The following is a 17235-nucleotide window of genomic DNA, read 5'->3' on the forward strand; positions in this document are numbered from 1 at the left end:
TATCCAGAAGGGTCAGACCAGACGATCCTTGAGGTCCTTTCCAACCTGGCATTCTGTGATTATATTTGAATTTAGATTAGAAAAGTTTGCTTCTGTCCTGATGGTCTTCAAAGCTTCTGTGCTGCTGGTTGTCATCTCCAGGCCTGTCCCCTTGGTGTGGACTGGTTCTCCCTCAGCCTGTGAACCATTTATGGGGAACAGACAATTTTTACCTTAATGTGTGATGTTTGCAGAATTTGGGGTGTTTTTTTCTCTCGGTGCCAATACACCCTGGTCCCTCCTTACCCAAATTATTGTCCCCAAAAAGCTGGAGAAGTGCTTGGAAGTTTATCCAGGGCTGGATAACTCAGAGGTGCTTCAGCTTTCTCACCTGGGGGGTTGTTGGGAGTTCAGTTTTACAGCTGGGTTTGGGTTGTTTTTTTTTTAGGGGGGGGAGGTTGGAAGGAAGCAGTGATGCAAGGTTTTAGTCCTGGTTTACACTGCTCAGCCAGAGCCTCCTTGTTTTGAAATATCTGTGGCTTTTTAGGCAGTTGCCACTCTGTGAGAATTCTGCACCCCAGAAGGTCCCTGTCTGGTGGCTCCCCTGCCTTTCCTTGGCAATGTGAACACTTTGGGTTTGTGTAAATCAACCCAGCCAGAACCCAGGAGTTGGGATTTTTAGATGGGATTTTATGGCATCCCTGTTGGTGTAGGGTATCTGTGAACTTGGAGTGCCTGGAGTAAAGCTGTAGTAAATCATTTCAAGGCTGCAAACAGTTGGTAAAGCAAGCTTTCTTTTTATGTGGAGCCAGTGGGAATACAAAGCTGGCTTTGGTTTTAAAAGCCAAATGATCCCAAAGAGAAGCTTTCCATGTTGTCCTAAGAGAAAAAGGAAAGTGTCAGTGGACAGGCTGAAGTTTCCTGCAGAAGGGAGTGTGGGGTTAGCTGCAAAGTTGGATTTTACTCCAGAGTTACCAGGCTTAGCCTGGCACTGGTTGGTTTTTTTTGTTGTTGTTTGGTTGGTTTTGTTTTTTGTGGGGGGTTTTTTTGTTTGGTTGGTTTTTTGTTTGTTTGGGTTTTTTTGGGGGGTTTTTTTGTTTCCTTTATAAGACTAAAACTTTAAACCTTTCCATTGCAGAACTAATTAATTCCTGAAGACAGGTGCTGAATGCCATTACCTAGGGAGAAAGTTGTTGGGCTTTGGGTTTTTTGGTTGGTTGGGTTTTGGGGATTTTTTTTGGTGTGTTTTTTTTTTTTTTTTCAATTAGTAATTCTAACACTCTGCTGGCATTTTGAGGTGGAGTTGCTATCCATAAGCTCTCCACCACTCTCCCTTGGGTGGCTCCTGAGTTACCTCTTTGTAACCCCTCAGCTGCCTCTTCCTAATGTGAAACCACTTCTAGAAAAGCCCCGTTGCCTTCTGTCAGATTTCTCAGGGAGCAAAACAACTCCCTGGGACACTTTAATGACTTTTCATCATTGTGAAACTCTCATCTACCCTCAAAATATGCAAATTATCACCAAGCACAGCAGCGTGTGAAACCCCAGCTGCCTCTGGTGCTTGCTGAGGGATGGTGTGATGCTGAGGCTGCCAAAAAGTGGTGGAGAAGTCTGCTGAGAAGGATGTAGAGCTGGAAGTTTGAAAAAGTGGGAATGCTGAGGCAGTTCCTTGAAGTTCCATCCTGACTGGAGGCTGAGGAGGGTTTTGTGGTGAAGTCTGCAAAAGCAGCTCCTTCAGGAGTTGGTGCTGGGACCTGCTGAGAGGGAGCAAAGTCTTCTCTTTGGTTTTGAATCATTCAATGTCACTGTCTCAACATGACCTAGGAGAAGGTCCCCATAAAGCCTGTCCCCATAAAGCATCTGTCAGGGTTGGCTTTTATATCAAAGCACTCAGCTGCCACTCAGAACTCCAGGGGTTTATCTGTTCTCCCTTTCTAAATTAATCCTGGGCTCTGATTTGCAATTAAAAACAACAACAGGGGGGAAAAAAAAAAAAAAAAAAAAAAAGGCAATATTAAGGACTCCAACCTGTTAGTGAAGAAGGGTCTGCAAGCTCTGATGGGGCAGTGGGAGCTGTGAGCTGGGTAGGGCATGGAGGGAGCAGAATCCAGGTTATTTACTCATAAATATCCTGCTGAGAAACTGCATGAAGATGGGGAAGGAAAGTGGGAAAATCTGGTCCAAGCCACTGGAGTGGGTAACCCTGACTTGTGTTTCTTTTTATTCCCCACGGGTGCTGTTTTGGTTTTTAGGTTTGAAGGAGCTGCTGGAAGTGGCAGCAGAAGGGTTGGTGGGGTTGGGGCTGCCCTGGGGACATCCCTGCATCCACGTCATGGTGGGATGGATGGGGATGGGTGATAAGAGGCTCTGGCAGGGGGGGGAAACTCAGATTTGAAGCTGATGGGGAGAAGATCTCTGCAGGTTGGTGCTTGGAGCTGGGCAGCCTTTGGCTTGAGGTGCTGCGGGTGGGTTTGGAACAGTGGAGGTGATGGATGTTGTTGGGTGCTCCCCACTCCTGGGGGCCAATAAGGAGTGGAAAAATTAGGAAGGGGACAAGCTGGGGCTGAGAATGAGGTGACCATCCTCCCTTTTTTTTTTCTTTTTTTTTTTTTTTTTTTTTTTTTGATGGTGGGGCAGATGCTGGTAGCAGTGGAAGGAGCTGCCACTTGGGGGGAAAGAAGCATCCCAGGGGGACAATCTGGGGCTGAGGATGAGGTGACCATCCTCCCTTTTTTTTTTCTTTTTTTTTTTTTTTTTTTGATGGTGGGGCAGATGCTGGTAGCAGTGGAAGGAGCTGCCACTTGGGGGGAAGAAGCATCCCAGGGGGATAATCTGGGGCTGAGGATGAGGTGACCATCCTCCTTTTTTTTTTTTTTTTTTTTTCTGATGGTGGGGTAGATGCTGGTACCTTCCAGTAGAAGGAGCAGCCACTTGGGGGGAAGAAGCATCCCAGGGGGACAATCTGGGGCTGAGGATGAGGTGACCATCCTCTTTTTTTTTTTTTTTTTTTCTGATGGTGGGGCAGATGCTGGTACCTTCCAGTAGAAGGAGCAGCCACTTGGGGGGAAGAAGCATCCCAGGGGGACAATCTGGGGCTGAGGATGAGGTGACCATCCTCCTTTTTTTTTTTTTTTTTTTTCTGATGGTGGGGCAGATGCTGGTACCTTCCAGTAGAAGGAGCAGCCACTTGGGGGGAGGAAGCATCCCAGGGGGCACCAAGTTGGGCGTGGGGTTGATTTTTTTTCCTTTTCCTTTTGCCTGCTGCCATCTCCTTCAGGAGCTCACTGCCTCTTCCCCCTGCCCCGAGCCTAATTGCATCCCCAGGGTTTACCACACGTGTGTTTGTTTTATCCAACGTGTTGGCTGTTCCCACCGGAACAGTCTGAATTTAATTTTTTTTTTTTTTTTTTCAGGGATTGGGCTTTTTTTTTTTTTTTTTTTTTTTGCTTATTGTGCACAACAAGCTACTGCCCAAGATATTCACGGGGTGGGGGGGGCTGGCAGGGGAGGAGGGAGGAGGAACTGTAGTAATGCCAATACTTCTTGAATATTATAAACCTGGCTTATCAGGCTGACGCAGGGCTGGAATTTGTCTCTTCCTGTGCTGCATCTCTGCTCTCTGAGAGGGGCGTTTAAATACAGGCTGGAGACACAGCCTTTCCAGTGTGCTCTGCTGGGTTGGGACAGCAGCAGCAGGGCTGCTTGAGCAGCTCTTTTTTAAAAAAAAAAATTTTTTTTTTAAATTTTTTTTTTTTGCACTAATTCCCCCCTTCTCCAAAAAAGGAACTTGTTGGAAAGAAGGCTCTGAAGCTGCATGTCCCAACAGTACCTGCTGAAGGAGGTGAAAGGGAGACGTGGTTTGCTTTGTACCTTCCTCTCCTCTCTTCTCAGTCCTGATGGAGCCAGGGTCTTTTTGCTACCCCAGGCTCACTTTTCTCCGCTCACCCTACGGCCAGTTTGGGGCAAGTTCTGGCTCTTCCCAAGATTTGGCCCCGTGGCCACAACGTTTGGTGACCCAGAGATGGACCGGGCCGGTGGACGGTGCGTGAGCAGGGGTGAAAGGGTTTGGGAGTGGAGAGAGAGGGGTGGGTTTTGGGGTAGCAAAGGAGCCCACCAAGATTTAGGGAGGCTTTGGAGGTGTTGGTGGATGCTTTGGTGTGGTTGTGTTGAGGTGTTCTTCTCTTGGACCTCTCCTGGTGGAGCTCACTTGGCTGCTGTCATCTCCAGCGAGGAGCAGCTTGGCTCTGGCTGTCCAGGGACAGCCAGATCAACAACCTCAGCATGGAAAAAAAAATAAAAATAGCAACTGATCTTAGCCAGTCTTTTGTTTCATGAGGCTGTTCAGTTGCTGAAATGAATCCGGCAGTGTTTGAAACCTGAAATACCTGCTGGAAGCTGGGCAGGCTCCTTTCACCTCTGAGGTTGTGATGCTGTCACCTGCCCTTTAAACTCAGCAGAGGTATCAAGTGTGGCTATAGGGGGAGGTCTAAAGATCCTCTTAATTACTGCAGGTTTGTCTGGCTGCAAGGAAACTCCTTAGAAGTATCAGCTTGGCTCAAAACTGTAGATGCTGCTTCAGTGCAAACGTGGGGAGAACTTGGTAGTAACTTAGGTGAGCTGCATGGGCTGATCCTGAGGCTGTCAAACTTTTTTTGGGGAAGGGATCGGGCTTGTTGAGTTCTTGAGCCTGGAGTTGTGAAGGTGATCCTGCCTGGAGCAAGGCTGGAGACCTCTGAGGGTCTCTTCTGCCCTTGGATGCTTTATGAACCATGGTATCCTGCCTTTACATCTTGGTTATCCTTTCTTTATATTTTATCTCTCCTTCTTTTACATCTTGGTCATCCTTTCTTTATATCTCAGCTCTCCTTCCTTTACATCTTGGTGATCCTTTCTTTATATTTTAGCTCTCCTTCTTTTACATCTTGGTCATCCTTTCTTTACATCTTGGTCATCCTTTCTTTACATCTTGGTCATCCTTTCTTTACATCTTGGTCATCCTTTCTTTACATCTTGGTCATCCTTTCTTTACATCTTGGTCATCCTTTCTTTACATCATCTCAGCTCTTCTTTCTTTACATCATCTCAGCTCTTCTTTCTTTACATCATCTCAGCTCTTCTTTCTTTACATCTTGGTTATCCTTCCTTTACATCTTGGTTATCCTTCCTTTACATCTTGGTTATCCTTCCTTTACATCTTGGTTATCCTTCCTTTACATCTCAGCTCTCCTTCTTTTACATCTTGGTCATCCTGTTTTTATATCTCAGCTCTTCTTTCTTTAAATCTTGGTTATCCTTCCTTTACATCTTGATTATCCTTTCTTTACATCTCAGCTCTCCTTCCTTTACATCCTGGTTATCCTTCCTCTGCATTTCAACCTTACCTGGAAAAGCTGGTCAGGTGGCATGCAAAAAAAAAAAAAAAAAAAAAAAAAAAATAATGGAGGAGACTGGATGAGCAGTCTCGGCAGGGAAAACCGCGTGGGAGGTGTTTAAAAACATGAATTGCCTGTGGGTTTCGTGCAGCGGAAACAAGTCTGCAGCAGGGACTGTGAAAGGGGGGGGATGTGGCTCTGAATCCCTCTGCTAAAACCGATGCCTCCTCCCCAAGTCCTGCCCTGCCCGGCTTTGGGCTGGGAAACGTTTGCTGCCTCCTGGGAAAGATGGATCACCAGCAATTTTTTATTTTTTTTATTTTTTTTCCTGAAGTCATCCCAGGAAACAGCAGAGTTACTGTAGGGGACTCGGAGATGGAAGTGCCCTGGTCTTGTCAGCATTTGGATGATTTGCTGTTTATTCTTTTTTCTTTTTTAGGGATTTTTGCCTCTTCTAAGGCTGACTCGATGTTGCTTTGAGGAGTTAGGGGGTTGGAGAATTTCTGTTGTTTTTTTTTTTCCCCTCTCTTTTTTTTTATTTTTTTTTTTGGACCGTTCCTCCGGGCTTTAAATATCCAGCTGGGGGAGACTCGTCTTATTGTTGTGAAAATCTGGAATTGTAAGGAAAAGTGAAGCAGGAGGATGGGCTGGAGGGAGAGGGGGGCAGAGGATGTGGCATCTTCCCTCTGGAGCTCTTCGGGCGCTGCTCAGTGAGCACCGGGCAGGGGGGTTTGGGCGAGCCGGGCTCTTGGGATGAGATGAGGTCTCCTTCAGCTTTCTTTGCTCCAACTTTCCCGGTCAGATCCCAGCCTTGCTGCCCTGTTTCTCCTTCCCTTAGGCGGGCTCCTCATGTGCGCCTTAACTCTTGCCCTGCCGCTGCCCAACAGCTCGGCTCTCATGATGGGGAGCAGGATTATTTAAAAAAAAAAAAACCAAAATCAAACCTATTTTAATCGTGGCGTCTCGCTGAGTACAGCAACTACATCTTTAAGACATTTGTTATATCTACCTCTCAGCAGCGTTTTGGTTTTGTTTTTTGGTTTTTTTGTTTTTTATTCTCCCACCCCCTCCTCTTCCCTGTGGTCTTCCCGCAGCTTGGCATCTTCAGCTTTTCCCTGTTCTTCTGTAAGGTACAGAAGCATCTTCTCACTTCACCTGAGCCTGGCTGTCACAAAGCTTCTATTTTTTTTTTTCCTTATTTTTTTTTTTTTTAATTTTTTTCTTTTTAAGGAGGCACAAGAGCTTTCTCCATAACAGCATCCAGCAAAAAAACCACCGGCTCCGGAGCGCGGGGTCACTTTAATTATTCGGCGGGGGGGGGCTTAATTATTTATTTTTTATTTATTTATTTTATTCCCACCCCCTCCTTGTTACCTGAGAGCTCCGGGAAGCAGCACCGGGAGGGGAGGGGGGGGGGGGGGCTGGAGGAGCCGAGGCGGAGGTTGCGCTGTGCGGAGCGGTGCGAAGTTGTTGACTCCCTCCTTCCCTACATCGCTGCCGGGATTTCGGGAGAGCTTTTTTTTTTTTTTTTTTGGGATCGGAGGTGTCCATCTGGGAGCTAATGGGTCAGGTTCTCACTCCACCCATCTGCCTCTCGCCAATTGGAAGTGAGGGAGAAAGATGCTCTGGCTGGATTAAGATTGGAGCTGCTGAAAAAACCCGAGCCATTGCCACCTCGGCCACCTGAGCAAGTGGGGTTTTTCTTTTTTTTTTTTTGAGGGGGGGGACACACAGAGAGGGGGAGCAGAGGCTGGTTTTGCACAGCATCTCCGTTAAAGAAGTAGTGCAGGTAAGTTGTGGTTTTTTAAAAAAAAAAAAAAAAAGCAAGCAAACCCAAACTGAAGCACTACTGTTGCTGGGCGATGCATTTCAGAGAGGAAATCTAGAAAAGCAGCCCTGCCAGCTCTTTAATTATTTAATTCACTTAAGTAAGGCAGGACTTGATGTATTTGCAGTGGGCTTTGCTGCTTAGTGATGAAATCTTTTGCCTGTGCTGGATGGCTCCGTGCTGTTGTGTTTAAAAGGATGGAGAATACCTTTTTGAATTGGATTTACATTAAGCAGAGTGCTGCCTTTCAGGGCTTGAATGTTGGTTGCAAGATGTGCATGGGGGAGATGAGCATAAAGAGAGAGAGAGCTCAAACCTGTGCTGGATTTTCTCTAATTAATGCTAAAACATTTTACCAGCCTGTGTGCCAGGCTTTCCATCCTGATGCTTCACGTGGGGAGGGGGGAAAAAAAAAAGTGCAGAGCTGAGTGAAAGCAAAATGCATGTCTGTAATCTGCCTAAAATGCTCTTGAACATCCCCCCCTGTTGCTGTAGCCATGGAAGCCATGTAGACGAACCATAAACAATCTTCTAATGAATAACACTTTATCCTGGATTGTCAGGCTGCAATTATTTCCCCACCAGACCCAGGGCATTTTGATTTTTATTTTTTTTTAATTTTTTTGGGGGGGTTGCAGATAGTGCAAATCAGATCTGGTGCTGCTGGGTCTCCCCTTGCTCCTGGTGGTGGTGTCAGGGCTGCTGTTTGGTGGCTCCTGGAGACAAACTGCATGAGGTTATTTGTATTATCCTGCTGAGGCTGTTGTGATGTGAAATCTCTGGGGGTTTTTTTTTGGGGGGGGAGGGAAGGTTGAGGCTGCAGAGGCAGCTGGGCTGCTGTTTGGGTTGTGCTTAATGGTAGGGAGAGGTTTTTCATTGGTGTGTGGAGGGGAAGAACAAACCTGGAACCACAGCTGAAAATGTTTGGTGATCAGGTGGCTGGGCTTGCTGCTCTTCTTCTCTGTCTTTCCATGTTTGCAGTATAGACTTGATTTTTTGATGGAATTGGAGGTCTTAGGTGAGTTAGAGCTGTTCCCTTGTTTCATCTGGATGCTTTTTGGGTGGTGATGGCAAAGGGTGAGCAGGAAAAAGTTTGCTGCAGAGCTTGGCCCAGCCACTGCTTCCTCCTGAGCAGCTTCTTTTTATTTCTGGTGGCAACCAGAGAATGGATAAAAACTTTCTGGTCATGTGCTTTGCCCTCTAAATCCTGCTCCTGAGGAGATGCTGGAGTGTGGGACCGGTGGTGCTGGAGCATCTCATCCATGTAACCCCAAACAAGAGGTCTGTAGCTGGTTTATACCATGCAGCTCTTTAATTTTTCCAGTATTTAACAAAACTGAACCACTGCAAGGAACAGCTCCTTCCTCTGGCTAGGCCCAAGCAAGTGAAAAGGTGACAGACTTTCTCTTAACCATTTTTGCAGGTTTTACACAGTACCACTGCAGCTAAGTGGCAGGTGGTGGCCTCTGGAAGACCTGCCTGTACAATGAAAATATTTCAGCAAAGAAAAATCTCCTGGGCCCCTTTTCTTTTTTTTTTTTTGAATCCACATTTAACCCTGATCAAGATCTGGGGCCATTGCAGTATCTTTTAAATTTTTATTTTATTAAGAGTTATGAGGTTTTTTTGATAGAGCCCTGGAAGTGAAAGATGTCTGAAAAGCTGTCACGAAGAGTTAATGCTTTCTAAATTATTTAAATGTATCAGGAAAAGTCTACTGAAAAGCCTCAACTGGTCTGTTCTTGGGCCTTTGCCAGCTTGTGGGATCTCTGGAGGTATTTGCTTTCTTTCCTTTATATGTAGCACTTATGCAAGAAATCCTTGCAAGTCTTAAATCACTTTTTTTTTTTTTTTTTTTTTTGAGGGCCCAACAGCATGAAACTTCCCCCTTCAAACTGGGGAAAAATAAAAAAAAAAAAAAGGGGGAAATAGCCCAAATTTTCTGTCCACCAGCCAAATCCCAAAGTGTCTTGGTTCCTCTACTTCTCAGCTTGTCCTGCTCACCTACAAAATGCTGGCCAAGAAAGCTGGTGGAGAAAAAAAAAAAGCAACCCAAAACCTGGTTAGCAAAGCAGCTGCAGGGTTCTCAGTTTACAGGGTTTTGCAGCTCACCTCTGGGAGGCACCCTTGGATGTTTTTAAGTTATTAATTAATTGGGTGGGCTAAATTGTGATGAGCCAACCTGGCCAGGCCTGGTGCTCCAAGCATCACTGAGCCCAAACTTTCAAGTGCATGGGGTTGTTGTTGGTTTTTTTTGTGGAGGGGAGATGTCTGGGAATTGTCACTGCTGGAACCAGGGATGTTTGGATTTGGATGGAAGCTGGGGAGGGGGTGAAGAGGAGGAATTGTTCAAGGCAGTGAGGAGAGTGATTGGAAAGCAGAGAGATGTCTGATCCCTGAGCTGGTGTGTGTGTGGGGGGGGTGTTTTCCTGGGAGTGAGCAGGCCAGGAGGATGTTTTCCTGCTTTATCCTTCAAATGGGATGCTTCCCATTCCCCCAGCCAGCAACTGTGAATATGAGTTCTGGGGTTTTGTTTGCCAGAGTGCCTGTGACAGGGTTTAAGACCCCCTTGTTCCATCTACCTCCAGCAGAAGGCTGTCCAGCTCCTTGCATCACATCCCTAGTTTGAGACTTGATGGCTTTGTGGTTCAGGAGGCACTAAAGTTGTGTTTTCCACCCCAGGATGGCAGTGTCCTGCTCCAGGTGGTTGTGCTGTGGTGGAGGACATTATTGGGATAGATCCATGGGGCAAAAGTTCATGTCCATATGGGTGGTGAACCATGGGGTAGCTGAGGAGATGTCAGGGGGTTGATGGTGTGTCCTTCAAACACAGAGAAATGGGACACTTCCCAGGAATGCTGGAGATGCTTTGGGAATCCAGACCTCTTTGTAGCCAAAATGGGGAAACCTTTGCTTCCTTTATGGGAAGTGAAAAGTCCTTAGAGACACAACTTCTGGTGGGGGGACGGGGGAGACAAGTGACACATCCATGCAGCTCTGTGGCAAGCAGAGCATGTGTGACATATCTAAGTTCTTCAGGGTGTTTTTTACTAAAAAAACCTCTCCAAAAGATTGCTGGAGGTTTGGGGTGTATCTAGTGTCCCTCCAGCTCTGAATCCCTTGCCTAAAGCAGGAATTTACCATTGGATTGGGCTCCTTCAAAGCATCTCCCTTCTGAGTATCTCCTCTGGCCAAGCCTTTACCATCTAAAAATCAAGGTGAGGAGTTTGGAGTAGACTTAAACCTTGTGGCTGTTTCCTAGGCTGGTTGAGACCTGGTGAGTTGGGTTCCTGTAGGTGTTTGTAGGAGTTTAACTCATTTAGGTGAAGGTCTCCAACCCTGCTCTCTGCTTTATTACAAAGTGCCTGCCCACATGGGACCTGGAGGATGCCCTGGGGGCTGCTGCTGAGCCCCTCATCCATCCTTCAGTGTCCAGCTGGGTTTTTTCCAAAGGCTTGAGAGCTTCTTGAAGAGGAGAAGAAACCAAGAGCAGGGCAGCAGTGCAGAAGGTGGGGTGTGAGCAGAGCCTGGAGTGTGCCCAGAGGCATCACCAGCATGCTGCTAACTCTTGGGAGGATATTTGGGTGTGTGTGATGGGTATAACTGTGGGGAGGAGGAACCCAGCTGGTCCTTCTTGGAGCTGGATAGGTTGTAAGGCTCAGCTTTTAGCCCCTTGCCATTGCTACAGCACTAGAGATGAATGAAGGATAAGTTGAAGAGCAATGGGGCTCTGGTGTGCCTCATAAAAAAGGGTTTATTCTCTTCCTTTTCTGCTGGGCATGAAATGGGGATGGATATGGACAGGGAAGCCACGTGTGGTCCTTGAAGGGGAGCAAGGCTGTGATGCTGCAGTGGAGAGGAGTCCTTCCATCAATTTTATCCCTTCAAGATAAAACTCTGAAAGGCAGCAGAGTGCTGCTGTTTCCCATCTGATGGTTTACAAAAGGTCTTTTTATCCCTTGAGTCTTTTCTGTCATGTTTCCCTTTGCCTTTATCAATCCAAACGGGGGGGATTTCTCCATCTTAGTTTGCCACAAGGCAGCAGTGCTCAGACATTGTAAAAAAAGTGCCCCATAAATAACAAACCTAACTCATCTTGTACCTCTTGGTGATCAGTTCTGAAACCCTGACTGGTGTGGTTTAGTGTGTTTTGTGCTTTTTTTTTTTTTTTTTTTTTTTTTTTCCCTTTTGTCACTCCTTCCTAGGTGTAGAAAAAAAAAAAAAAAAGAAGTCCCCAACAGGTAATATCTCAAGCTCTTGTCCTGTGTGTTAATTATTACTGCCCAGAACAGCAGCACAAGGGGCATCCCTCTCATCTCTGTGCCAGTACGAGTTGTGCTTTCACCAGTGTTCCCCAGCTGGAGTGTGCAGTGGGAAGGGATCAGCTGCTTAAGGTGGAGACAGAAATGGGAACTTCAGGCAAAAGAGCTTTTTACATGCTGCTGTCAATTTGTTCTTGCTGACTCAAATGGATTTAAATGATTCGCAGCAAATGTCTCCACCAGGAGACCTCACTGCTTCGTTTTTTCCCTGAAAACTGCCAAAATCTGGTGGTTTATGAGCACGAGCAATGCTGTGTGAAAGATTCCTGCAATATTGGTAGATTTGAATCTGACCAGCCAGTCGGTGGGATCGGATTTGCTGCTGTCAAACTCTTCCTTTTCCTCTCTGGTGCTGCTGTTTTGTGGTGTGAAAGGAGCCAGAATATGTTTGAGGCTTCCTCATCCTCCTGCTGTTGAGCTCTGGCTGCATGGAGATTAATTTTTAAACTCTCAGTTGCAAGCTCCTTTCAGTCAATGCTCCACATAATTAAAAAGTCCTCTCCTGCAGGTTTCCCTTGGGATATTATTCCTTGTATGTGTGGTTTTTCTCTTAAGCCTCTCTGCTGTTCTGCTGACTTTGGGAGGAGGAGAGGAGCAGCATCCCTTGGTTATTAAGGATGTGAAGCATGAAAATTGGGGCTTTTCCCCTGCCCCAAATTGTATGGACCTGGATGCAGCTCCCTGGTCACCTGTACAGCTGGAAACCACCTCCTCCTGTGCTCTTAAATTCATGGGGGGGTGGAGAAAACAAAGAATGAGAGGTGAACTGGAGAGTTTAATTACCAGGTCTGATGTGAGCCCTGGGTAGGGTTTGCTTTGTCATCTTTTCCTTTGTTTTTGGCATCTTTGGATGAGACAACACACTGGTTCAAGCTGGACATGCTGTTTGAGGTAGTGCAATGTTCCCCCCATCATGTGGGGAAGATGCTGCCCAATTATTTAATGGTAGTGATGGAAGCTTTTAGCATTGTCTTGAGAAACTCCTGAAAGTCAACTTGAAGTAGCCAAAACCTGGCTCCAGAGCTGAAGCCCTGTGTGTCTTCTGGAAAGTAGATTTCTTTCCAGAAAATTCAGTTTGTCATGCTGAGAACTGCTAATTCCAGAAACTGGGAAAGTCTAAAGGCTTTTTTTCAGTTGAACAAGTGGTATTTTAATTTTTTGTTGTTGTTGTAACTTCCTGCTCAGAGACTGAAGTCTCCCCCGACTTTTAAGAGATGTTGCATTTGCTGATGAGTTTCTGAAGCACCCTCAGAGCCTCAGGGTTGAGGAAGGTGGTGGAAAGTGGAGCACACCATGAGTAAAAGCTGATGAAGGTGCCTGATATTTTCTGATCAGGACTTCCAGAGGTCCAGGATGGTGATGTTCAGAGACAGCCCCAGAGCAGCCAACATGAAAAGGCCTCTAGCTGCAGAAGTTATCTTCCCCATAACCTTTTCCAAGTGCTGTCGTCTCAAATTAAAGGGCTCTGAAGCATCAAGATGCCAGAATTTGGAGAGAGGTCCTAAAAGGCTGTAGTACCACTTTTAGAAAGCTTGTTGGAGAGCTGTGCCTTGCTTCAATATAAGGCTTGTGCTGCAGAGAGCTGTTTATGGGGGAGATGCCAGCAGCTGAACATCATAATCGAGTTACTGAAGTATCCAGAGAATGTGTTTTTATTTGTAATCCACTAATATTGCAAGGCTCAAGGGAACTTATTACTGACTTTAAAACAAAAGGGTTTATAATGGTTATTAGATCTGAGCTGCGTTTCCCACAGGAATTTAATAATGGGGGATGGCATGGTGGGGTTTTGTCTGTTTGTCTTCTTAAATGCAAATGTAAAAATGGGAAGAATGTCAGAAAGCAGTTGGCATGCCCACTTCTGAGCTGGTGCTTCCCACTGCCCAGCATCTGATTTCTCCTGGCTCTAAGGCTCAGCACCTGAAACGACAGCAAACTTGGCTGTCCTGCTAGATGAAAAGGAAATTTCCCAGATTTTCCCCTTTGGTGGCTTTTGGGGTCCCTGCAGCAGCTTCAAGTCAAAGGGCAGTGACTTGAGAAAGCTTCAGGTATATCCCTGAGCCTCGAGCAGGAGGCTTTGTTTTTCATTTTGCAGGGCTTTACTTTTGCCTCTGATTTCAGTGCTCATGAAGGAATCAGAAACATGTCAAAGCTGCTCTGGGAGAAATCAAGTGAGTGGTGGCACTTCCAAGGCCTGTCCAATTTAGTCTCATCTAACAGACATCCCTGTAGGGAAGAAGCTGGGGTGGCAGTAGGAACTTATTTGCTGGAGTAAATTAACTCTTAAAAATGAAGAGCACTGCCTCAATTGTCAAAAGAGCTATGGCACATGTTTTCTGGCAGATAAGGGGAGATTTGGACAAGGAGAGCAATTAGAAAGTCCAGATGTCCTTGTGGGTGTTGGATGAGATGTCTCCAGAGTCTGGAGAGTGAGGATGGGAACATTTCAGTGAGAGACCAGAGGCATGAGACTGAATTTTTGACTCCTGGGGGCAATGGTCCCCAGCTTTGTCCATGGAAGCTTGAAATTATAAAATATTAATTTTATTTTTTTTTTTTAATTGCTGAAATCTGACTGAAAACCTGGGGGAAAGGAACTGATAATCTGGGTTTGGTGGAACTGTGGGAAGTGGTGAACTGGTGTGGAGCAGGGGAACTCCCATCCTGTGGTACTGAGGTGCTCCCCAGCCTCTGGGTCTTTTCCTCCAGCCTGCCAAGGCTCATGCAGGCTCTGATTTATGGAATCTCTTCATGGAAACACTTCTGCAATTCCAGATAAACCCTGGAGTGTCATAATGTTAATCTCTAATGGATTTGAAGACTCTTATTCCTGCTCAGGCTTCCCTAAGCTCACCAGTTGCATTGATATTATAACTGCCTCTTGGTTGAGCTGTTTTTATTATTTTTTTTCCAAGGTTTGAGCTGAGGAGAGGAGATGCAGGTTGATGTCTGTGTATGTACTTTCTTGCTAGAGCAAAGAGGACTTTGTGTCAGTCCTGTACAACCTTCCTGCTGTCTTCTGCAAACCACGACCAAGGAGCCAAGGCCTTGGATATTAAAATCCCATCAGCTTTGTGGAAGGAGGCAGACATGGAGCTTGCTGATGTGTTTGTCTTGCTGACTGCATGCACTTCAGCACAGCCAACTTGTCCTTTGCTTCTGTTTGACCCCATATGAGCCTTGAGCTGAACTAAGGGGGGAATTATGGAGAAAGAGTTGATGCATAAAGAGGAAAGATTGGAGTTGCCCTCTCCTCCTAAATCTTGCTGTGGTCAAAGTTAGGTGGGTGGCAATTTTGGAGATGATGGAGCCCCCAATTTACCCTTTTTCCCCCCATTCCTGCTGACACCTTGACCTTTCAGCTAGTCCCATAGTGTGTGTCTGGGCTTGTGGAAACACCCCAGCTCACCTTTTCCCTCCTGGGCATGCCACAACCTGATGTTAATGGTCCAACCAGCACGGAAGGGGCTACGCACAACTTTGCACAAGGCTCCAAGGAGGTTGTTTTGGAAGTCTGAATCCCATTGGTGCCATGGGGACAGCATTATGTTGGGAGAAGGCAAATTACCAGGGCTGGACTTCAGCCAGGACATAGTAAGGTGAACGCCTGATTTTTGTTTAATTTTTTTTTTTTTTTTTTTTTTCCCAAACGTGCCACTGCATCTTTAATTACAAGGTTAAGACCTCTGTTTCATGACTCATCTGCAAAAACAGCACCTCCAAGATAATTGCCTGAGCAGGTTGCCAAGGGGACTGTCGCTCATTAGTGACTCAGAGGAGCAAGTGCCACCTAATGAACTGGCACTGCCTCTTTTTAATACCCCCAACCTTGCCCTTTTCATGCCTGGTCCAAGCAGCCACCAAAGTGGAGTCTCCCAGAAAGGGGCAATGTCAACCCAGGCAACGCTGGAGTTGGGAGCTCTAATGAAGGAAGCGACCAACTGAGGATTCATTAGGCACCATCAGCCTGGAAATAGGTGTGCACAGCTCCAGGAAAACAAACACTGGCTCATTGTGCCTAGTGAAGGATGAACGTGTTGCTTCAGGCTCCCTCAGAAGCTGTAATAGAAATGAGAAATTGATATCCCATCCTGGTGGGAATGGCAGTTCCTCGGGTAATCCGTCAGCTTAGGCGGATTTTGTTTGTTTCCCTGAAAGACGTAAATGCAATCATTACACAATGAGAGCCTCCTGAAAAACTTTCCTTTGATCATTAGCATGCTAATCAGTCGGGATGGATCTTCTCCTTCCCTTCCAGGTGGAGGGAAACAATTGACTCGTGTAATGGGTGCCCCTTGGCCACGGTGCCTTTGTTCCTCCAGCCCATTGTTCTGGGATGAACTTTGGAACATTGTGTTTCTCTCTTGGACCTGACACTTGAATTGCCCTCAGGGTTTTTTTTTTTTTTTCTTTGGTGGTGTTTTATTGGGTTTTTTTGTTTTTTTTTAATGGTCATCAGGGTGTTCCTCCAGGAACCTGTGCAGCCAAATGCTGTCTGCATTGAAAGGTCTGGAGCCATCCTGGGCTCAAGAAGCTTTAGGGCTGGAAGGTGCTGTCATCAGAGGTGTGACTTGTATCCATCTGGCAAACAGCAGCTCCCAGAGAACCAGGAGGAATTATGATGCTTAAACGTGGCACACTGTAAAGGGAAAAAAAAAAATAAATTAAAACCAAACCAACCCCCAAGCCACATAACCTGTTAGCCAAAAAGTTATGGGATAGGGAAAGGGTCTTTGGGAAACAATCTGATAGCTCAGACGAAAAGCAGGAAGCCTAATCTGTAGAACAATAAAGCAGGCAAAACCTCTTTCCTTGTTGGCCCAAATTCATCTCAGGCTTGCGTAGGTACTGTTTGATTAGCCTAATGAAGTGGGGAAAGACAGAGCAGATCTATTCCTCTTTCTGATTGCATTTTGGCTGGGAAGAAGAATTACAGAGAGGCAGCATCCAGCAGCAGCTTTCTAAGGGACTGCTTGGGTGACTCTTGCTCAAAACTTGAAATGAAGATCTCTGTGAGCTCCCCAGAAAATGGGCTGAGCACCTGTACAGCAAAGTTGGGGCTTCTAGCACATGGTCTGACCTGTCAAGAGCACTGTGAGATTAATAACCTAGCTGTATAATGCTATTTACACCAATGTATTAATGAAAAGTAAAATCAGCCTGTCTGGGTTTGGGTACCAGACTTCAATGACACCTGAAAGCAGGTGTTCTGATGCTGTTTGAATATCTCTTTGCATGGTAAATAACTCCATTTGCCAGCAGTTCATTGCAGAGCTGAGTCACAGACAAATAAAGGATGTTTCAGAAGGAATCATGGGGGTCCTGGTGCTGCTGTGTTTCTGGGGTTGCTCTTGGTCAGCATCATTTTTCATTTGTGGCTTCCTCTTCAGACCCTGTTGGGGCAGATGGTGTTTGCTGCAAGACCCCAGCTCAGGAAGTGGGCCAAGGAAAGCTCCAGTGTTCTGGTGCTTATCTTCCCATGCCAAGCACTGTTTTGGGATATCCTAATGATTAGGAGCAGTAGAATAGGATGGGAAGCCCTGTTCTCACCCAAATTGAGTTCTTTTTCTAACTTAAACTGTGGAGTTTTTGGCTGAGCAGAAGCTGCAACCTGGAATTCATTATTGCCTGTGCTGTTTATAAAAGCTTTGTAGGTGCTTAGTTTATATTAATTTGGGATGCACTTGATCAAATTTAATAGGTGGCTGAGATTATCAGGCTCGTCCTGATCTTG

At 46.0% G+C, this 17235-nt stretch overlaps 1 protein-coding gene across 1 annotated transcript in view; it reads left to right on the plus strand.

Annotated features, from left to right (window-relative positions):
• Nucleotides 1–3623: 3623 nt before the first annotated feature.
• SLC4A11 (solute carrier family 4 member 11) overlaps nucleotides 3624–17235 on the plus strand; it is a 95444-nt gene continuing 81832 nt past the window's right edge. Inside the window, 2 exon segments of the mRNA XM_071753151.1 lie at nucleotides 3624–3823; nucleotides 3825–4020. Coding sequence (XP_071609252.1) covers nucleotides 3794–3823; nucleotides 3825–4020 — 226 coding nt within the window. The 5' untranslated portion in view covers nucleotides 3624–3793.

The sequence above is a fragment of the Heliangelus exortis genome, chromosome 10 (assembly GCF_036169615.1).
Source record: "Heliangelus exortis chromosome 10, bHelExo1.hap1, whole genome shotgun sequence".
Lineage (NCBI taxonomy): Eukaryota > Metazoa > Chordata > Aves > Apodiformes > Trochilidae > Heliangelus > Heliangelus exortis.